The sequence below is a fragment of the Neomonachus schauinslandi genome, chromosome 5 (genome assembly GCF_002201575.2).
Source record: "Neomonachus schauinslandi chromosome 5, ASM220157v2, whole genome shotgun sequence".
NCBI classification, from domain to species: Eukaryota; Metazoa; Chordata; class Mammalia; order Carnivora; family Phocidae; genus Neomonachus; species Neomonachus schauinslandi.
Window position 1 is genome coordinate 123,333,592 of NC_058407.1, and position 23,888 is coordinate 123,357,479.

A 23,888-nucleotide genomic window follows, 5' to 3' on the forward strand; every position below is an offset into this window, starting at 1 on the left:
TTCCATGAATTTTTTAAATTCTTCTTTAATTTCCTGGTTGACCCATTCATTCTTTAGTAGGATGCTCTTTAGCCTCCATGTATTTGACTTCTTTCTGACTTTCCTCTTGTGACTGAGTTCTAGTTTCAAAGCATTGTGGTCTGAAAATAGGCAGGGAATGATCCCATTCTTTTGGTACCGGTTGAGACCTGATTTGTGACCTAGGATGTGATCGATTCTGGATAATGTTCCATGGGCACTAGAGAAGAATGTGTATTCCGTTGCTTTTGGATGGAATGTTCTGAATATATCTGTGAAGTCCATTTGGTCCAGTGTGTCATTTAAAGACTTTATTTCCTTGTTGATCTTTTGCTTAGATGATCTGTCCATTTCAGTGAGGGGGTTGTTAAAGTCCCCCACTATTATTGTACTGTTGTCAATGTGTTTCTTTGCTTTTGTTATTAATTGCCTTATATAATTGGCTGCTCCCATGTTAGGGGCATCAGTATTTACAATTGTTAGATCTTCTTGTTGGATAGACCCTTTAAGTAGGATATAGTGTCCTTCCTCATCTCTTATTACAGTCTTTGGTTTAAAATCTAAATTGTCTGATATAAGGATTGCCACCCCAGCTTTCTTTTGGTGTCCATTAGCATGGAAATCGTTTTCCAGCCCCTCACTTTCAATCTGGGGGTGTCTTTGGGTCTAAAATGAGTCTCTTGCAGACAACATATTGATGGGTCTTGTTTTTTAATCCAGTCTGATAGCCTGTGTCTTTGGATTAGGGCATTTAGCCCATTTACATTCAGGGTAACTATTGAAAGATAGGAATTTAGTGCCATTGTATTGCCTGTAAGGTGACTGTTACTGTATATTGTCTGTGTTCCTTTCTGGTCTATGTTGCTTTTAGGCTCTCTCTTTGCTTAGAGAACCCCTTTCAATATTTCTCGTAGGGCTGGTTTCGTTTTTGCAGATTCCTTTAGTTTTTGTTTGTCCTGGAAGCTTTTTATCTCTCCTCTATTTTCAGTGACAGCCTAGCTGGATATAGTATTCTTGGCTGCATATTTTTCTCATTTAGTGCTCTGAATATATCCTGCCAGTCCTTTCTGGCCTGCCAGGTCTCTGTGGATAGGTCTGTTGCCAATCTAATGTTTCTACCATTGTAGGTTACATATCTCTTCTCCCGAGCTGCTTTCAGGATTTTCTCTTTGTCTCTGAGACTCGTAAGTTTTACTATTAGATGTCGGGGTGTTGACCTATTTTTATTGATTTTGAGAGGGGTTCTCTGTGCCTCCTGGATTTTGATGCCTGTTTCCTTCCCCAAATTAGGGAAGTTCTCTGCTATAATTTGCTCCATATACCTTCTGCCCCTCTCTCTCTTTCTTCTTCTTCTGGGATCCCAATTATCCTAATGTTGTTTCGTCTTATGGTATTGCTTATCTCTCAAATTCTGCCCTCGTGATCCAGTAGTTGTTTATCTCTCTTTTTCTCAGCTTCTTTATTTTCCATCATTTGGTCTTCTATATCACTGATTCTCTCTTCTGCCTCATTTATCCTAGCAGTTAGCGCTCCCATTTTTTATTGCATCTCGTTAATAGCCTTTTCGATTTTGACTTGGTTAGATTTTAGTTCTTTTATTTCTCCAGAAAGCGTTTCTCTAATAACTTCCATGCTTTTTTCAAGCCCAGCTAGTATCTTTAAGATCATGATTCTGAACTCTAGATCTGACATCATACTAATGTCCGTATTAAGTAGGTCCCTGGCAGTCGGTACTACCTTTTGTTCTTTTTGTTGAGGTGATTTTTTCCGTCTTGTCATTTTGTCCAGAGGAGAATAGATGAATGAGAGAACAAAATGCTAACAGAGTAACAACGTCCCCAGAAAATATACTCTATGGGGCGCCTGGGTGGCTCAGTCGTTAAGCGGCTGCCTTCGGCTCAGGTCATGATCCCAGGGTCCTGGGATCGAGCCCCGCATCAGGCTCCCTCTCTCACTCCCCCTGCTCGTGTTCCTGCTCTCACTATCTCTCTCTGTGTCAAATAAATAAATAAAATCTTAAAAAAAAAAAGAAAAGAAAAGAAAAGAAAATATACTCTAAGCAAATCAGAAAAGACCTGAAGCCAGGGGAAAAGAAGGGAAAGAAAGAAGAAAGAGAAAGAGAAAAAGAAAAAGAAAAAGATAAAAACAAACAAAAACATAACAAAAAAAAACAGAATATGATCAAATATGATCAGGCTGGTGCATAGAGCAGTGCCACACACTAGATATAGGTGTATTTTGGTCTGTTAGAAGAAAGTGCCTCCCAAAATTTTAAAGAAAAAAAACTTACATATGTACAAAAATAAGGGTTGATACGATGAAGGGATGGAATATGACTGTAAAGATGAAAATTATAAAAAAATTTATAAAAGGAATTGATAAGAAGTTGTTTGAAAAAAGAAAGAAGAGGATTTAAAGAAAAAAAGAGGGAAAAAAAGGGAGAGAATGTGATCAGGCAGGAGACTAGAACAAAGCCATACACTAGAGATTTAGGGTATATTTTGATCTGTTAGAAGAAACTGTATCTCAAAATTTTAAAGAGAGAACAACTTATATATATATATGCCAAAAATAAGGGTAACTACTATGAAGGGATAGAATATGACTCTAAAAATGAAAAATAAAAATGTTTTTTAAAAAAGGGATTGATAAGATGTTCGTTGAAAAAGGGAAAAAGAAAAATTCAAAAAAAAAAAAGACAGTTAAAAAAATTAACTTTTGGGGTGCCTGGCTCAGTTGTTAAGTGTCTGCCTTCGGCTCAGGTCATGATCCCAGGGTCCTGGGATCGAGCCCCGCATCGGGCTCCTTGCTCCGTAGGAAGCCTGCTTCTCCCTCTCTCACTCCCCCTGCTTGTGTTCCCTCTCTTGCTATGTCTCTGTCTGTCGAATAAATAAGTAAAATCTTTAAAAAAAAAAAATTAACTTTGAAAGACTAAAGAATCATGGGAAAATAGCCATGGATTCTATGTGCATTATTCCCCTAGCACTGGAGTTCTGCCGTTCTCATTGATCGGTAAAACTTGGTCTTCGCTGGCTGTTCTCACTGATCTTCTGGGGGTGGGGCCTGTTGCCGTGGTTCCCAAATGTCTCTGCTGGAGGCGGAATTGCCCCGCCCTTGCCGGTCCGGGCTAAGTAATCTGCTCGGGTTTGCTCTCCGGGGCTTTTGTTCCCTGCGAGCTTTCTGTGCAGCTTTGGAGGCCGAGAGTGAAAATGGCGGCCTCCCAATCTCCGCCTGGAGGAGCAGAGAACTTGGGGCCCTGCTCTTCAGTGCACCCCCAGAGAAAAGCAGTCAGTCACTCCCATCTCCCCGTCTCTGGCCGCACTCTGTGCTCACCCGGCCTGTGACCAAGCGTTTCTATCTCTGGCTTATAACCCCGTGTGGAGTCTCCAAGCCCAGCAGATCCCTGCGGTGTGCTCCCGTGCCACTCCTCCCGGGGAAGGAAGGTGAGTCTCCCCGGATCTGCCGCTTGTTGGGTCCCTGCTGGAGGAGCAGTGGCCCGACTGTGCCGCGGATCACGGTTTATGGCAACCCCGAGCTGAGAGCCCGCGCCTGGGCTCCGCCTCTGCAGCCGGCTTCCCTGCTCCGATACCTGGGAGCTCTGCCACACTCAGGCACCCCCAGTCTTTCTGTGACCCGTGGGTCCTGAGACCACACTGTCCCGGAGGGTTCCACCCCCCACTTAGCCACCAGGGTGACGTCCCTCAGTGGAGCAGACTTCTAAAAGTTCCGATTTTGTGCTCCGTGGTTCTATCACTTGCCAGAAGCGGCCACCGGAGGCCCCTCCCCCGCCATCTATCCTCCCGAATATCGCCTCGGATTCACTTCTCCGCACGTCCTACCTTCCAGAAAGTGGTCGCTTTTCTGATGAGAGAGTTGTTGCTCTTCTTTTCTTCGATCTCCTGTTGAGTTTGTAGGTGTTCAGAATGGTTTGATCCCCATCCAGCTGAATTCCTGAGACCAGACGACACCCAGGTCTCCTACTCCTCCGCCATCTTGCTCCGCCCCCTGTCTGTAGTTCTCTTATGCAAGTGTGGACTCCATTGATTTTATTGTAATTCTTATTTCTTCAGGACAATCAAAGACTTGGCTAAAAACGTCAACTGGTATTCTGGGCTGAATTGTCACTGGGCTACAGCAATCCCAGTTCCCTTTCCTTTTCCACAGTCCGGAGTGGTTCCCACTCCTCCATGATGGCAACCGAAGCCCCTGCAGTCAGAGCCATGGTCTCTCACTGCTGCCCCCTGCTGCTCTCAATGGGAGGAGCCCTGCCTGCCCTCCTGGGACCAGTGAGGCCCACCTCGTGGATTAGAGAAGAAGAATAATACCTAGCGCGGTTTTGATCCTTCCATGTGCTACCCCAGCCCATTAGCACATCTTAATATGTACCAATATCCTCGCTGAACAGGTGAGGAAATTTTGACACAAGGGGCTGAAGGCTACACAGCTAGGACATGGAGAGCTAGAATGCAAGTCCAGGCAGCCTGTCTCCAGGTCCATTGTTATAAATGATCATGCTATGTAGCCTATGAGAGAGAGTTCTTTGAGCCTTAGCTACACAAAATCTTGTTTTGTGTATGCCCCTGTGATATTTTTCAGTCAAATGAATGTTTTTGACTTTCACCCACTTTAGGGCATGTGCCTATAGTTCATTCATTTTAGTTGCAGAAGAGTTTAATATTGTAAAGCTACACCACACTTACTTATCCATTCTACTCCTGATGAACACTTGGGGGTTTTCTTTTTCCTTTTTTACAAACTTCCTTGTACCTATCTTCTGGTACACATGTGGAAGAATGTCAGAAGGGTACCTGCTTAGAGGTAGAATTTCAGGATCAGTGTACACTATTTAACTTTATTAAATAGTACCAAACTGTTTTTCAAAGTAATTATACCTACCTATTGTTCCATAAGACATGGAGGAAAGTTTTCACTGTTACATGTTATTAACTAACTCATAAAACGGTCACATTTTTCATTTTGAGCCAATCTGTTGGATGAGAAATACTATCTAACTCAAGGTCCAATTTGCCGTTCCCTGATTCCTAAATGAGACTGAGTAGCTTTTTCATGTGTTTGTTGTCTCCATTCTTCCCAAATTGGGTAATTCCTGCTCATTTTTTAGGACGTATTTCTACAAAGAGACTTAATTGTTTCATATTAATTCATAGGAAGGAACTCTTTCCTATTCTAGAGTTGAGACACTAATCCTTTATCAGCTACACATGTTCCAAGTACCTTTTCACAGTCTATGGGGTTTGATGTGTGTGCATGTGGTTTTTTTAAGTCAGGTTTATTGACGTATAAATTAATAAAGTAAAACTTACCCTTTCTTTAGATGTTCAGTTTGAGGCATTAAGATACCACAAGGAGGGGGGCGCCTGGGTGGCTCAGTTGGTTAAGCGACTGCCTTCGGCTCAGGTCATGATCCTGGAGTCCTGGGATCGAGTCCCGCATCGGGCTCCCTGCTCGGCAGGGAGTCTGCTTCTCCCTCTGACCCTCCTCCCTCTCATGCTTTCTGTCTCTCATTCTCTGTCTCTCAAATAAATAAATAAAATCTTAAAAAAAAAAAAAGATACCACAAGGATGTTCAATGCAAAACAGTTCTGTCACCCCACATAGCTTCTCATGCACCTCTGTAGTTAACCCAGCCCCCACCCCCAGGCTCTGTCAACCTTGATCTATCTTCTGTCACTATATTCCCAGAAAAATCACATAAATACACTCATACAGAACGTAGCCTTTTGAGTCTGGCTTCTTTCACTTAGCATAATGCATTTGAAAAAACACCCATGTTCTTACATGTATCAGTGGTCTGTTTCTTTTTATTGCTGAGAAGTACTCCACTGTACGGAAGTCCCACAGATTGTTCATCCATTCACAGGTTGGTGAACCCTTGTGTTTTTTCCAGTTTGGGGCTCTTAATAATAAGCCTGCTATTGGCTTTCACATACAGGTTTTTGTTGGGATATTTGTTTTCATAAATGGAGTTGAGTCGTATGGCAAGGGTGTGTTTAACTTTATAAGAAATCGGCAAGCTGTGTTTCAAATTGGCTGTACCATTTCCAATTCTCATTCCCACTAGCAGAGTGTGAGTTCAGTTGTGCTGCGTGCTTGCAGGCATGGGCTTGAGGTTTGTTTTTGTTTGTTCGTTTTTAGCCATTTTAGTAAGTATGTGAAAGTATCTCTTTGAGTTTAATTAGCATTTTCTTTTTTTTTTCAGATTTATTTATTTGTTTGTCTTTTTGTTTGTTTGTTTGAGAGAGTGAGAGCTCAAGTGAGCACACAGAGGGAGGGGGAGAGGGAGAAGCCGACTCCCTGCTAAGCAAGGGGCCTACCGACAAGGCTCGATCCCAGGACCCTGGGATCAGCACACGAGCCGAAGGCAGACGCTTAGCCGACTGAGCCACCCGGGCGCCCCTAATTAGCGTTTTCTAATGACTAGTGATATTGAGCATCTTTTCACTACTTATTTGCCCTTAGCAGGCTTTTTTGAAGTGTCTTTTAAAATTTTGCCCATTTATATTGAGTTGTCTTTCTTATTATCAAGTTGTAAAAGTTCCCTACATACTCTGGCTACAAAATTATCTATCAGATATATGTCCTACAAACATTTTCTCTCAGTCTATGGTTTGGCTTATTATTTTCTTAACAGTGATGTTCAAAAAGCAAAAGTTTTTAATTTGTATGAAATCCAACTTTTAAATATTTTATAGTTTGCCCTCTCCCTCTCTTCCTAAAATAAATAAATCCTTAAAAATAAATAAGTACATAAATAAATAAATAAATATTTTATAGTTTGTGCTCTTTTTGTCCCTTGTAGAAAAATTATTCACTTTGCCCAGAGTCACAAGACTTTTTCCTATGTTTTCTCCTGCAAGTTTTACAGTTTTACATTTGGTCTATGATACCGCATTTTTATCTGGTGTGAGGTGAGGCCCAAGATTCACTGTTGCCCAAGAATATCCAGTTGCTGCTACGCTATTGGCTGGAAGACCATCCTCCCCCCACTGATTTACTTGACACCTCTATCCATCTGTGAGGCTCCTTCCATTCTGTTCCACTGATCTACATAATAAGTCTTGAAATGCAAGCAGTATCCTGAGATTTTGGTAGACTTGCTTACAAATTCTAGTAGCTTTATTATTTGTTGATTTCCTAAAATTTTCTATAGCATTGTCATTTCATCTGTGAATAGAAAGTTTGATTTTTTTCCTTAATAATCTAATCTGTATGTGCAAGAGTTTAGCCAACTGCAGAGTTAAAGGGAATAGTACCCACCAGAGATCACCCTTACTTCTGATACAAATTGCAGAGTTGTGTGCTTCCCAAAACCACCCTCAGGGTTGATAAATCACTTAGAAGGACTCACAGAACTCCCTGAAAGCTATTATACCCATCAGTACAATTCATTACAGGGAAAAGGTAAAAATTAAATTAGCCAAGGGAAGAAGTGTGTAAGTCAGAGCCTGGGGCAGTACCAAACACAAGGCTTCTGTTCTTATCCACCATGGAGCCAGGACATATTACTTTCCCTGTATGGATATATAGCAGCATGCCTGGAGTATCCCCAGCTGAGGAAACTCCCCAAGTCTCAGTGTTCACAGTTTTTATTGGGGGTCCACTACATAGGCATGAACAATTGATTGACTGGCCATTTAATTGATCTCAGTCTCCAGATTGTCTGATATGATGCGATCAAGCTCCCACCCTAACTCACACTGTTGGTCTTTCTGATGTGGGCAACCCCCGCCCCAACTCGTGTTGTTAGAATATCCAGTGTGACCTAAACCCCCCAGGAAAACAAAGATACATCTTTCAGGCATAAAATTTCTAGAGCTTAGACTACCTCCCAGAAGCTGAGGGAGGGCAAAGGCCATACCACTTTTCGGGAAAAAGTTAAGTTGTTTACTACATAGTTATGCCTTTTATTTCTTTTTTTTTTTTTTTCTTTATTTCTTTTCCTTCTCTTACTGCACAGACTAGGAGTGTCAGGGCAAGATTGAGTGGACTTGGTGCAAGAAGACATCTTTGCCTTATTTTTAGATCCTACCTTGATCTTAAGGGGGAAACATTCAGTTTGTCTTTCAAGGAATTTGTCTGTTTCATCTAAAGTGTTACATGTATGGCATAAAGTTGCTCATGATATTCTCTCATTTTCTTTTTAATGTATGTAGGATCTCATCATTCCCTGTATTGGAGATTTGTATCTTTTACTCCCCTCAATTTTTTTCCCTGATCACTCTGACTAGAGTTTAGTGAACTTTTCAAAGAACCAGTTTTTTTATTTCATTGACTTGTCTCTCTCTCTCTCTCTACCTATCTCTCTCTCTCTAAGATTTATTTATTTATTTATTTATTTATTTATTTATTTATTTATTTGGAAAGAGAAAAGGAGAGCGCAGAGTGGATGGAGGGGCAGAGGGAGAGACAGAATTTCCAGCAGATTTCCGGCTGAGCGGGGTGCCCATCCTGAGGCTTGATCTCATGACCTGAGTTGAAATTAAGAGTCAGACACTCAACTGACTGAGCCACTCAGGCACCCCTTTTTTCTCTCTTTATTTGTTTGTTTTGTTTTCTTTTGCATTAGCTCCTGCTTTTGTTATTATTATTTCCTTCCTTCTGTTCACTTTGGGTTGGATTTTCCCTTTTTCTCGTTCCTCTAGGTAGAAATTAGAGCATTGGCTGGAGACCTCTCTTCTTTTCTTACACAAGCATTTAATTCTGTAAATTTCCTTCTAATTGCTTGAGCCCATACCAAAATGTTGATATGTTGGGTTTCAGTCACAGTGTTTTCTAATTTCCTTTGTGATTTCTTCTTTAACTCATGAGTTGACTCATGAGAAGTGACCTGTTTGGTTGGTAGATATTTGGAGCTAATCAAAATGTTTCATTTGTATGCATTTCTTATTTAATTCCCCCATCTTTCTCATTGAGAAAAACACTAAAAAAAAATCAGAGAAGAAAAAGGCATTTCTTTATTATCTTATTTTTATATCTTTTAACATTTACAACTAGTGTATATGAAGTTTTGTCTCTTGCATTAAGCTTAATTTATCTTTGTTTTGCCAAAAATAAACTGAAACTGTTTTTTAATCCCAAAGCAAATTTTAAATTGGGAACTGTTTTTATTCCATAAGACATAACTCAGTCCAAGGCAGCAGAGGGTGTAATGTAGCTGTATTTATTCTTATATATCTATTTTATAAGATAAATATTTATAAATATATTTCTGCCATCACTTATGACACCAATATTTCTCAGTTAAAAAAGAAGGAAATTTTCTATTCATTTTACCAATAATCAAAACAGGTAATTAAAGTTGGGTTTCTCATATGGGTGCAATTTTTTAATTGCTAGATTAATGTCCAACAATTGACCATAATTTATTCTCTAACACGGGGTTAGAGTTCTTTTTAGCCATTTTGCAAAGTAAAACTCTTTACTCCAGATACTCAACAAAAATATTGTTTTCAATGTTCAATTCTTCAAGGAACAAACAGCTACTGTGTTGAAAATCTTCCATGCTCAGTCTTCAGAAAAAGCTCTTTTTATTTGCCAGTTGTGTTTATTCCAATGTATTTTATCACGCACTGTCTCTAGCAGTTCTTCTTCAGTTTAATATTGTTTTTGTCATTTTAAAAATAAACTCAAATGGATTTATTCCTTCAATGGGAAAAAAATACTGAGAATTATTCTACTTATTTCAAAGCCAGATGGTGTCAACACTGTCTTTCAGCAGACTCCCATGTCATTTGTTGGTACAAAGGATTAATTTAGCATTAAGTCTGTAGGAAGTAAATTTGGCCACAAGAGACAGCACCACATGCATCGAGCTCACGAAGAGTAATAAACGTATGTCCTCTTTCATATAATCAGGATTGAGTGGGTTTGATTGCGGGACACTGCAATCATAAACAACCATGGTCTGTATAGATGCTGGCTATAGTGGGTAGAACTAACATTGTTCCAGACAATAAATAGTAGTCTGCTATTTGGGGCTTATAGTGTTTGATAAAGGGATTATGAAAATAGGGTTCATACCGTACTACCACAGCATTGGATTTGTACTTCTGATAGCATATAGACTTTAACTTACCAAAAACCTAATTCCTTGCTTCCCTAATCCTTTCCTAATGTCTAGTGTTATCATCGGTACCCCAATCTTCTTATCCCTGGGGGGGGGGTCTCCGTGGAATAATGTTCTATCCTCCATCTTAGAATGTGAGCACTATTCAGTAAGAGCTGTTAGGGCTATTTATCCTTGGCTAATAGTTGATTATATTCTTCCTTCCTTCCTTCTAAAAAAATGATAATTTTGAAAACGGTGAACAATGTTTCACTTATTCATTTGGAATCTTCAGAGAGCCATTTTTTTCTCATGGTTTCCCCAGATTTGAAAAAGTCTTAGACAGTAGATAACTGAATTTTGTGAGCCCTAGCTTTTGAATGATTTTGCCATGATTTTGCCATGACCTATAATAGATTATCTTTTCCCTTACAGATTTCTATTTGATTTTGTTAAAGAAATGGGGCAGGAAGTTTCTTTAAGTTGTCTTTACTAAAATCACTGCTGCTCAGTGGCCCCTGTGGTGAATTAAACAGTCGACTTTTGAACAATGCAGGTATTGGGGCACCAACCCCCTGTGCATGTAACTTTGACTCCCCCACAACTTAACTACCAGTAGCCTGCTGTTGAGAGTAAGCCTTCTCGATAACATAAGCAGTTCATTAACACATATTTTGTGTATGTGTTATATACTGTATTCTTATAATAAAGTAAACTAGAGAAAAGAAAATGTTATTAAGAAAATCATAGGAAGAGAAAAAAATTTACCATACCGTATCTTATATGAAAAATCATATATAAGTGAAAAAAATCCTCATATAAATGAACCTGCACAGTCCAGACCTGTGTTTTTCAAGAGTCAACCGTATATTGGAAATAGAACAATCCTGAGTAAACCTGAGCTGAAGTCTTCACCTGCAACTAACCCCTACTTTTCTGAACATCAATTTTCCTTTCATGTATTAAATGAGGGGTTTTGAACACACTGTCTCCATAGGACCTGTAAATTTCTAACTATTTATGATTCTGTGGCACTGGGGCATTTATGACCAGTCCTCCAGGATTGATGACCATAAGAACAAAACTCTTCAGAGAAAATATGCTCAGCTTCTGCTCTGTATTTGTTCTCTATGCAAATAAGTAAATGAATGAATGAATAAATAAAATATAAATAAATAAATAAATAAATATTTTCCCTAGAACCTCACATTGGGTGTGGAGCATGGAATCAACTCTCTGTTGCCAAGCTAAGAGCAAAGTAAAGCTTTGGGTGCTTAGGTCGTGAAGGCTCCACAGGGACAGAAGTCCAAACTCTCTGGGCTTCACTCGAATAAAAGTAACCTTCTGTGTTCTGTACTCTTCTCCTCACCAAGTCCCCAGTGTTTGATCTGAACATGATTTAATCAAATCAAGTCGGAAAGGGGAGCATGACATAACAACAAGCCAATATAAGGGTAGGGGATGTTGAGGTATCAGCCCAGCAAGGCTGTGCTCTGCAATTGTAATTTAATAGTTGCCCATTAAGGATGAAAGCAAAGGGTTTCATAATTTAGTAGCATTTCTGTGGGTTGTCAGTTTAAAATATGTACTTCTTCCACACACCCCTAGAAGACAATGCAGCCAAAGTGACTTTGACCAAGAGCATTTGAGATGTTTTCCAATCATTTGTGGTATACAACCCAAAGAGTTTATCATAATTTTCCAGATGAGGAAATAGGGACACACAGAAATTAAATTACTTGCCCTTGGGTCAGTATTTAGCCCAATAAATTTTGCTTTCTACTTTAGAAAGAGATTACTCAGAGGGGAAAATAAAGATAGCATTTGAAGTTGCTAGAGGCTGTGTTAATTACTGATGCCCTTAAAAGGGCATTTAAGACTTCTGATTGCCAAAAGAGGGATTTTCTGTTGAAGTTACTTTCAGCTGGAGGTCTAGGAATTCTTTTAAAGTTACTTTCACCTAAAAATTGCTAGAAAAGCATTGTTCTTTTGAGAAGTATCCTTTTTAAGATTATAAAAATAACAATTTGGTTTGGAACCAGCTTTTAATGTAGAATAATGCCATGTACTGCATTGCATTCAGCCAGTGCTCACTTTCTAGGTGTAAATTGTAGGCAAAAAGTATGTATGTGTCATGTTACTATCCTACTTACATGATTACATCATTTAACTGTCTCTCTCTCTCTCTCTCTCACCCTTGAGTTATCCAGAGGACAACTCTAGAACTTGATCAGGCTTTATTTTGGCTCTGGGCCTGGCCTTGGGGGAGGTAGGGCTGCATTAATGGAAAGCAAAAGAAATCTAAGAAGTAGGAATATACAAGTGACCCCCTTTCTACTCTGAAGTATTTAATTCAAAACTGCATTTCTTCACAACTCAACAGAATTCTACATCTTTATCCACAAAAAAAGTCCCATTTCTTGATATGGCTTGAAGCACCGATTAGATAACCTGTATACACACACACCCACACCCACACCCACACTCTCTTACACTTACACAGGACCTATAGGTATATGTATACATTTATGTGTCTATATGTTAAATTATCTCAACTCAGGGTTGCTCTCTGCTCTGACCCCTAGGGCCCAAGAGAGGAGATACTGTAAAACAGTCAATCTCTGAGCTAGAAACCAGGACTTAAAAGCCTCGGGGTAGGATGTTTCAGATCCCTTACTATTCCTTGAGTTATTTTGCTGAACATCACTTTCAATACCTTTTTCCATATAGACAATATCTATTCGAGTAAATTGCAGGCCACTTTTCCCCATTGATGTTAGCGTACCCTACACTAGTGAAGCATTCTTCACGTGTGTCATCACCAGCAATTAACAAAACATTCTGCGTTTCAGAGTATCCCACCCTCCGCAGATTGTTCTGCCCATTCGTAACTGGGAACCGGAAGAGGAGCCCCGCAAAGAGGAAGGAGTTGGACCATTGGTGGAACATATTTATGAGGTAGCTTTCATCTTAAAGTTGTGTTAGGAGTTTATTCTTACGCTCTTTACCAATAAACTCTTCATAGCATTTTAAAAGACACCGATCCAAGATCTGAGCTTTATATACTGCTTGGATTTGTGCTGTTATGCTATCATATTGCAGTGGAGGGGAGGGGGTAGAGTATGAGTCACTTGCTTTTTAGTGGTGAGAGCCATTATGCAGTGAGAATATTTTACCTTGTTACTGTTCTCTTTTAAATGTTCCTTACATCTCTTTTTTTTAATATTTGGACAGCCTAACCATAAAAAGGACTAGCTCCCTGGACTTTATTTTGCCTCTTCCTACATTTTCAAATATCCTTAAAATCTACCCACCTCTTAAACTGAAAGTCACCAACCAGAAGGTACCAGACAGAGAAAATGTTATGGATTATTCGCTATGTACAAAAAAAAACCCCACACATATAACACACACACACATGAATAACTTATTCTGTGATTTGAAATAGTCTGTCCGTTGATTAGTAAAATATTTTCCAGAAGCAAACCAGAAGCTCATGAAAAAGCCACCTTCTGTTTGAGGTCCCTTCTTATTTACTGCTCTCTATCCCTTTCCTGTGTAACTCATTCCACTGACCTAGGAATCCTGACTGTGACTTTCATCTTAAGCTACAAGGGACATGAATAGCATTCTCTAAGGTTAACAACGAAGTCATTTCAAAACTGATGAGCTGTGTACATATGTGGGAAAGAAGTGTCAACTCCTGCATAACATCAACATGAAAACCTCTGTCATCTGCCCAACCTGTGGCTCAGAATCAGAAGCCCCATCCGCAGCTGGATCAAAGCTTTGCCCTAAGCTCTCTTGATAGCAAAAGGATAACATAGTCCCCAAGGCCACTCGGATTAAGAACCTTGCTAGTAAAAAATGCTGTCAAATAATTTATTAAACCTTGTGTGCACCGGTTTCTCTTTAAGAATGGTGAAACTTTAAAGTTTGCAAACATATTCAAACTCAATCATTCTCAGGGCAGCCCTGCTTCTAATCTTAGCATAAACGGATCATAAAATTTTAGGGTAATAATCAGTGGTGACAAAAGCAATTATCACGTGTTTCCTACATGCTATTCTCATGTCTCAAAATATACTGTTATCAGTGGATGCCATGTTGTTTTGATAATGTGAATTAAATGAGCCACCTAATAAGCAAAACCAAATTATAAATTGTTTTATTGATCATTAGAATTATCAGAACTGTGGGGGAAAAAAAGACAAAAGTTCCCTGCTAACTTTGAAGTGAATTTTCAAAACCACAATAAATTTAAATACATTTCGTGATTTTCCCAAGCTGTTTTTGTGTCCTGTGAATACAGGATTCATGTGTTTAAAATGCTCATCTCTTTAGGAGATGTGGCCTCTCTTTCTTTGATATTCACTGATTAAAACAGAAGGAGCTCAGCTTTGAAATGCGCACTTGAAGTGAACTGTGGTGAGCCTAGACTATCTTTGGCATTTGATGGATAACCATTTTTCCAGAGGGTGAAAGAGAGTGCGTTGCATATGGTTGCAACTGGCAAGTCAGTAGTCTGGGAAAAGGCAGATTTCAATGTAAAGAAAGAATAACTAGGTTTTGAAAGCGTATCATTAAAATTGCATTTCTAGCCCTGCGATTAAATGAATATAAATTTTAGGTAAACATCGCAATGATCAGACATGGTTAATGTGGTCTTTGCTAAGGAGATCTGCCCTCAGAGATTCACAGAAGGAAGAATCTTCTCTGAGCAAAAGCGCCTCTTGTTTTCGGAGCTCTTCTTGCTTATGTAGATTGTATTTTTCTATAGCCACCATCATAGTCTGGATGCGTTAAAACCCAAAATACGCACTTTTTAGAATGGGTACAAAGTACATGGAGCTTGATTTCATCTTCCTGCCTTGTCCTGTACCATTACTTTTTCCTTTCTTGTAGCTGCACAATATTGGACCGAGTACTATCAGTGACACTCTTCTGGAGGTGGGCTGGCCATTCTCTGCCCGGGACGAATTTCTCCTCTACATTTTTCATATCCAAATTCTGGGACCCCTGCAGTGTCAAACAAATCCTGATATCAACCCACAGGATATAAAGGTAGGAGCCTGGTCTAACTAGCTGTTTTGCCTGTTTTTATGGTAAGGAAAAAAAATTAAAACTGTGGTTTATATTTTTTAAAGCGAAGTAATTATAAGAATAAGTTATTTCGGTGATAATCTATACGGCCTTTTCTTTTAGTGTTATGGTTAGAATGCCAGGTCTTGGGGCACCTGCGTGGCTCAGTCGGTGAAGCATCTGCCTTTGGCTCAGGTTGTGATCCCAGGGTCCTGGGATCGAGCCCCGTCATTGGGCTCCCTGCTCAGCAGGGGTCTGCTTCTCCCTCTGCCCTTCCTCCTGCTCGTGCTCTCTTGAGCTCTCACATAAATAAATAAAATCTTTTTTTAAAAAAATGCCAGACCTAACTTAAAATGTCACTCCTAGAAAACTTAAATTTCTCTTGATTTTATTGTTCATGGTAACCTGTCATTTATCTAGCCTATTTTACTAGATACCTTTTGCATATGGTTTGACTAGCAGCACAACAAAACCAAAATCATAAATAGACATGTCATGTTTTGGAGAATTTGTACAAAATTCTATTTTTAGAGTCCTTTTGGTGCATTGCCAAAAGATATAAGGATCTTTGCAAAGTGGGCTTTTCCAGATGTTGCCAATAGCAAGTGGTGAAATGCGAGAATTTTCCAAAGGCCACCTCTGTGCCCCAAGAACCCCCAGACTGGAAATTTCTGGACCCCATTCTTTAGTGCAGCTTATAGAGAAGCCAAGAGCAGTGCTTTTCAGATTCTCAAGCTTATCCAATCACCTGGGGGTCTGGTAAGAGGCAGGGTCTGGGGGCCCTAAAACTCTGCCGCTCTACAATCCCCACCTGACATCCACGCTGCTTTGCTACTCACAGACTAGCCAGAAGCTCAAGTGTCCAAGGAGCTGATCTCATTCAGATTAAGATCCAAATCTGGCTTTAAGTTTCTTCTGGGAAGAAAAGAACATAATTAGCATAAACCCTTGAAAATGTCACATTTGAATGAAAAAAAAAAAAAAACTTTTTAACCAGATGTTATCCTCAAAAGAGAACTTTATTTAAGAACAACATTGTCTAGTAGCTCAGGGAGACAGTGTCTCTATTCGAGGTGGAGCAAAGAGCAGGCTTCATGAAATACTAACTCAACCATTTGGGACACAGGTCTGCCTCTACGCTAACTGGGGGCACGGGGACATTGCCGGTTATGAAAGGCTTTCTTCTTCAACCCAACATGGCTTCTAGTCCAAGGGAGGAAGACTGAAAGGGGTTCAGTATGAAAGGATTTATAGGACAAGTCTCCTTCTTTATGGGGAAATAATAAATAAGGTCACTTGTATCCCACAAAATTATTTAAAATACTTCCTCCCTGGAAATTTTTTTTTCCATTTCCTCTCTCTTGGCTCTTCATTGAGATGATTTTAATATCTTCAAGGACAGTAGCTTATTATAAAATAATAAATAGCTTATTATAAAATAAATAAAATAAATTTTTAATCAGGGGGCGTCTGGGTTGCTCAGGCGGGTAAGCATCTGACTTTGGCTCAGGTGCCCCTAAGCCTAGTAATTTTAAAAATGCAACTTAATTATACTCCTTTTATAAAACTCTCAATTTGTGGAAATTGAATATAAGAAGATTTGATTACAGTACGAAGGACTAGCTCCCCAAAATGACAAATAGTAACAATTCATGAATTCTTGAAATTCAGAATGATGAAACAGTTGAAATGTTTTTACTTTCAGGTCCTCTGAGTACTTTTACTTATATTTAGTATGTGTAACCCAGAGAGTCTAAAAGAGCTTTTTATCAATAAGTAGATTTTTAAAATTAGTTATCAGTATATTTTACATAAGCAGCTACCAACAAATTGAGAATACTTAAAAATTATTTTCTTCTTAAGATAATAATTTATTGGTGAAGTCTCTGTAAATTTACTTGGCAATGTATTTCTTCCTAGATAATACAAAGCTAAATAATCAATTCTCTGTCTTAAATATGAGTTGGAAATTAGTAAAGAATAAATTATTTATTATATCTAGTTATCTTCAATGGAATAAGTCTGGGAAATTTTTTAACTTAGGTATCAATTTCAGATTCTTGCATCAAATCTAATTACTATTTTTTATATAGATATTTAAAGATAAGTATAGTTTTTTAAAATATAGCTATTTAAAGATAAATATCTGTAGTTTTTTTTTTAACTTAGTTCTTTAAGAAGCAGAGAAAGGGTAGGTTTAATAAAAGGAACAAGGAGGCAAAATACATTCATATGGGCAAAAAGTAAATCCTAGTAGGACAAGTGGGTGGCTCAGTCTTTAAGCGTCTGCCTTCGGCTCAGGTCATGATCCCAGGCTCCTGGGATCGGGTCCCGAATGGGGCTCCCTGATCAGCAGGGAGTCTGCTTCTCCCTCTCCCTCTGCCCCTCCCCCCTGCTTGTTCTCTCTCTCTTTCTCTCTCTTTCTAATAAATAAATAAAATCTTTAAAAAAAAAAGTAAATCCTAGCATTCGATCTTACCCACTAAGATAAAATTCCTTACGATTTGGTTCTACAATTTCTTTATAAGCAGAGCAGTAATTAGTGAGTGCCTCTTGAAACATCTGCGTCTATGAGCAGGTCTATAAGTCTTTTCTGAGGATGGTCTAGTGCCCACTGGACAAGCCGCTGACATATCCCAGACCGGCTGCGGGCCTGTCAGAGGGAAAACTCCCACCTCAGCTTTCCCGAGGATCCTCTGGAGGATTTTCAAGTTCTCCACCATGTTTGCCTCTCCAGCCATTCAGCTGATTTCCCCTCAGCAAAATGCTTTCTCTTCAGGTCACATATACCTTTTTGTCCACTTCCCCCTCCCGTATATATTCTCATTTTTTCCCCCCAATTAACCACTGAAAATAGCTCCCTCCTTCACTGCTTCTTTGCAGCTCCCACCAATGTCTAAGGAAATGTGCTGATGAAAAAGCAACTGTCCAGAGTTCCTTAGAAGCATTTTCTAGGCCACCTGCTCCAAGGAACCAACGCCACCAACTCTAAAACCTTTGAAATTCCCTGGACCCCCCCTGCAGAATCTCCACAACATCTCAAAATAATTTCTCACGTCTGCCTAATTAAACCTATCAGCATTTAATAGAATTAATGTATTTACCACAATGTGGGGGGGGGTTCCTAATTTTTAAAAAAATTACTCAGAGAGCAACCTCTTGGCTTTGCTTTTTTATTACAAATACATAGTTTTATTCATCAAAGCCGTGCTGTAGATAAAGTAGGGTTTTTTTTGTGGGCTGGTCTGAAAACTGAGCCACCATTTAAAAGATTGTCTCTAAAGAGAAATGCATTCTGAGTGCCAAACATCTAGCCTCAAACCTTCTGAAATATGACCCATCTGTATATTGAACAGGTATTCCAAATGTGATGCTCCTCACATAAGTCTCTAAGTCCGATAAGGCCCGAACGGGATTCACTTTTCACAACACTGACTGGTACAGCTGAGTTATCCCACCAAGCGACCCTAATGTCCCCAAGATCTGAATAGCAGACTACTTTTGAAGGCCACCACCGTGATCATAGGAAACAATGGGCCAAAGTTCTCACCCACACGTACCTCACTTGCTGCCCAAATACAGAGCATCAGTGACTAAACTGGGGACACACTCAGATGCCACTAGAAGTTTGTGAGGTTTTTTTATAAGGGTTTTAAATTAGTTTTCTTCTATTGCCACTTACCATAAAATGGATACAAATAGATTAATCTGCCAATGGAAAACTGATAAATAGCTACAATTTTTCCCCCATGACTTTATCACTGAAATACAGGTCACCTGCCTTGAAATAAGGGAAGAGTTTAAAGAAATGAGGACTTACTTACCCATGACATTTAAAAATATGATCTGGGAAATGGTGTCATTGAGATTGAGAAGTAATCATGTCTGTCCATGGCCTACCCATGCTGCTCTGTGTTATGTACTATAATCGTTTGCTCTCAGCCTCATATCAGGCTTCGTGGGGATTCACTTAGCCTGCTTTGTTGCCACCATTCAAACACCCCAGTGAAGGTAAATAGGAGCACGTGTGGGTGACAGGGTTCAGGAAAGGTGGGTGAGCCACCTGGCCCCTGGTGGTGCCCGGCTCAGGCAAGCCAGAGGGTGGGACACTGCCTTGGGGACATTCCCTTCTTCTTTCCTTTTTGCCTCCCTGTGAAATGACTGTTGTCTTTGCTTTTAACTTAGTTAACCTCCCATGATGGTTTCACGTCATCAAGTTCATTTCTCTGCCTTCTGTGAACCACAGGGGCATAAGCAGATGGCCATGAAGGTTCTGCCTCCAGGCTTCAGAGATAGAGGATTTTAATGCGGCAATTTCGGCACATTCTGCCATCCAAAACATTGTGAAACAGTCAACTGTCTGCAGCATTCTGGCCAATCCATTAAATCTAATTCGTTCCAGATCCTTCTTGAAATAAAATTTTAGAGTTGAATAAAGCATTTCTCAACCATTCTAAAGGCAATAAAATAATGATTTCCAACTACCCATTATCTTATTTGGGTGGACTTTATTCTGAGGTTTGGAGAGTCCTCCAGACAGGCCTGTGATCTCTAGATAAGATGTAGTTGAAAAAGCCAACGCTATTAAGGAACCAAAGCTGCATAAAGAGTAAAGGACTTTTTTTTAAGTTGGCAAGGTTTCGTCACGAACAGCCAAGTGGGAGAAGTGGGAGAAAGGGCTGTGGGATGTCACACTGTACCCAGGAGGGGAGGACAGGCGAGGTGTTGGCTTCAACCTGAGCTAGGATCACAGGACCATGTTCTGGGCCCCCCCCACTCAAGAAAGGAGCCCGAGGTCCACATGATGTGATAGAGGCTAGACTAGGGTGACCGTAACAAGAGAGAAAGCCAATGTTGCATAAAGAACGGGCTTTGGAGCCACGGAAGGCAGGAGGTTCCAACTGTCTCGAATGACACCATTCTCACAGGAATCCCAAATTACAACCAGATATTACAACATGGAAGCAGAAACACAGGTACCACCCCCCAAGCCCTGCAATTAGTTTTGGGGTTTTTTTTTTTTTTTTTGGTTTTTTTGTGTTTAATCGGTGAGCACGCAGACTGTGGCTTGGCTTGGCAAATTTGCATCATTTTGTCTTACCCTCCAGAGAATTTTTTTCTTCATAACTGCCTCCATTTACTTATTGCTCCTTATTAATTCAGAATGCAGGGACTTGTTACAGCTCACAACCCACTTGGGTTCTCTCTGTCTGTCTCTCTTTCATGTGCCCCCCCCGATAGAGGACTTTCATTCCCCTTTTATTTTTAACAGTGCCTATACATCCAATTTTCAGCCACCAAAGGGAATACACTCTCCAGGATCCATTTCTCTTTGCCTTATCTTCTCTTTAAGATGGTCTTCAGATTCTCCTGTAAATTTTATTTTTATTTTTTTTTAAAGATTTTATTTATTTATTTGACAGAGAGAGACAGTGAGAGAGGGAACACAGGCAGGGGGAGTGGGAGAGGGAGATGCAGGCTCCCCGCCGAACAGGGAGCCCGTTGCGGGCCTCGATCCCAGGACCCTGGGATCGTGACCTGAGCCGAAGGCAGATGCTTAACGACTGAGCCACCCAGGCGCCCCTCTCCTATAAATTTTAGAATATAAAAACACGTGTCTAAGAACTAAGAAAAGCTTCAAAATCACCAATGGAGTGAATCTATCCTTAGCCCCTGGAAAGAAAACTCATCTTGGTTCAGGTCATTCCAGTGGTAGCTCGGATGATCTATGAGATGTTTTCTGGTGATTTTACGTGGTCCTTTGACAGTGGCAGTGTCCGCCTGCAGATCTCAACTCCAGACATCAAAGATAACATCGTTGCTCAACTGAAACAGCTGTACCGCATCCTCCAAACCCACGAAAGCTGGCAGCCCATGCAGCCCACCCCCAGCATGCAGCTACCCCCGCCTGCCAGCCCAGTAATCATGAATGCCATCTTTTTTACAGTATTGTCCATATCGGTATTTTTTATTACTCAGATTTAACCAGCTTTCTTTCTAACAATGTTAGTGGCCTCTAATTCTCCACATATGCCTGGCTTTTAAAGTTGGTTTAATTTATGGAAAAATCACCCTTCATATTCTCCCTTTCTTTCTTAAACCTCCCAATGTTAGTATAATGTAGGAGAGGGAGATTTGGCCTGGGACTTTGGACACCAACGTTCTAGCTGCAGTTTTGCTTCAGTGGTGTGACCTTGAACCACCAAGTCATTTAAGCTCTAGGCTTCAGATTCATTACTGTAAAATGAAGGGGTTGGAACAATGCCTGAAATAATGCCAGTTAAAACTCTGACCTGATGACTTCATTCTACTTGTACAAGGCAAAACTGCCTGGAACAGAACCCTTCTGCATTGTTCTTGCACCACATTTTTTTCTTGCTTTCATTAAAGTTCCCTCAAGCAAAAAAAAAAAAAAAAAAAAAAATTTTTTTTTTTTTGTTCTTCACCCAAAATCTTAAAAATTTATGTCTTTTTTTTTTTTTAAGATTTTATTTATTTATTTGACAGAGAGAGACAGAGCGAGAGAGGGAACACAAGCAGGGGGAGTGGGAGAGAGAGAAGCAGGCTTCCCAAGGAGCAGGGACCCCGATGTGCGGCTCGATCCCAGGACCCTGGGATCATGACCTGAGCCGAAGGCAGACGCTTAACGACTGAGCCACCCAGGCGCCCCAACATTTATGTCTTAAAGAAAATTACATGGTAGACTGACCTCCTGGGTTTGTCTCTACTTCGATTTAATTATAGACGAAGAATTACATGAGGGAAAGCCCACCATCTTTTGTGTATTAGGAATACCTGAAAGCCAAAGACAGATCACAGACAAGAAGAGCATAGTACGTGTTGTGTGTGTTCAGGTTGAAAGAGCCCTTAATCTTATTGTACCCAACTATTTTCTTCAAAAGTTGTATTTCCAACAGTATTGCACATTCCAGCTAGACAGTATTCCTTTAGCTCATAAATTTAAACCTATCCCAGAGTGAAGAGTTTGGTGAAGAGTCATGCAAATAGAAAACTCCTGTTGGAGTCAAAAATCTGAGTAGCAGCTGGGGAAAGAACCGTGTTTACTAACAATTGTTTCCTTATTGCAGAAAAAGAGCAATTTTCGTATTTGTTCTGAAAAAGATACTTGAGTGTTCACCACCAGCTCCTCAGAGCACTTAGCAAATTGTTTTCTGAACTGAATGCCTGCCTAACATGGCAGGCCCTCACCTCTAAGGGTTTCAGATTAAGGAAAAACATGACCTGCGGGTTCATGATCAATTGTGAAACAGGCTCTGAGAGTTCATCTAGAAAACAGGCTGTAACTGTGGTTTACATTTCTTGGATAACTTCTTCCTTGTTTTTTGTTTTTTGTTCATTTTGCTTTTTGGGTTTTGTTTTGTTTTGTTTTATATTTTGAAATAATTTCTGGAATGCCACTTTCGAAAACTGGTTGGTAAGCCTTTCGAAGACTTTCTCAGTGTGGCGTTTGGGAGGGACATTCCTCTATCTGCAAAACAATATTACTAAAAGAAAGAAGCCTTTTTTCTCAACCCCTGCTGCTGTGTAATACGTTCATTCTCTGGCTCAGAGTAAGTCCTGCGTGTTACTGAGAGACTGCTCGTAAGTATTTGTAAATGATGATGTACCAGGGGCCCCCACAAACGTGGTCTTCATCCATACACAAGCTGCATCTGATGCCACCACACAGGAGGCTGAAGAGCTGTCTTCTCTTTGGGCTATTATTTTACTATTACTGCTGTTACTACAGGAATAAAGGAACATTCCGTAGGTCCTTCCAGCACCTTTTCCCTGTAGTTTGGTTATGTGCAGAGTTAATTCTATAACATATCTCCCAGTGACCTATAAAAAAAAAAAGAAATTACACATGAAAATGTCAAAGGAAAAACCACACACACACACACACACAAATATATGATAGAAGATATATATAAGGGAATCTTAGAGATGTTCACAATTGTCTATCTAAACTCAAATTTTAATCTTAGGCTATAAGGCATTTCTATCAGATTCTCCACCATTGAGGATCCTTGAGCAACTCTTCAGCTGGCACTCCTTCCTGACCATGGTCCTGGACTATTCTAGCATCCTTGGGGCTGGCCCACACCTCAGTGTCTACGTACTTCATCAGCCCAGTGCTGTGAACATCACTCCTAATTACCCCGTCCCTGAAATATTTAAGTGCACATCCAAGCCTCCAATTCAATCTCCTGTTTTTATAACTTTCTCACTTCCTCTGTCCACGAGACCTTCTCTTCCTTGATAGAAAACTTTCTCCGAGTCAGTTAACCACCCGATTCTCAAGACTGCCAAGCTGGGAATCCATGATGAGTTGGCTGAAACATTCTTTTATAGGTTCCCTTATGTAACCTCCCTTCTCCCATGTCCTTCCAAGTCCCTGCCCTGAAAATCTCCATCAGGCACATTCCCATAATTTGGCTTCTCTGCCCCTTCGCCTGAGGGCACCAGGACACACTGATGGTGGGAAGTGCTCACTGGACAGCCAGTGGAGTGTGGAGAAGCCCCCTCTGCCATTTTGATTCGTCTCTTCATTTGTTTCTCCAAACCTTCACTACTGTTCTCGTACTTCCCATCCAGCCTCCTTAGCATCACTGTTAGTAGGTGACCTTACAGCAAGAGAATCTTCAAAGGATCCCTTTCGCCATCCCAAATCCCAGCTCCCACCACACACACACACACACACACACACACACACACCTCT

The 23,888-nt window shown here is 40.2% G+C and overlaps 1 protein-coding gene across 2 annotated transcripts in view; it reads left to right on the forward strand.

Annotated features, from left to right (window-relative positions):
• The window catches only part of ITGA8 (integrin subunit alpha 8), a 176,795-nt gene that overhangs the window by 126,953 nt on the left and 25,954 nt on the right, over positions 1-23,888 (forward strand). For both annotated transcript variants that reach the window (XM_021696693.2, XM_021696694.2), the window contains 2 exons: positions 12,937-13,042; positions 14,990-15,159. In XM_021696693.2, coding sequence (XP_021552368.2) covers positions 12,937-13,042; positions 14,990-15,159 — 276 coding nt within the window. The remainder of the gene's footprint in view (positions 1-12,936; positions 13,043-14,989; positions 15,160-23,888) is intronic.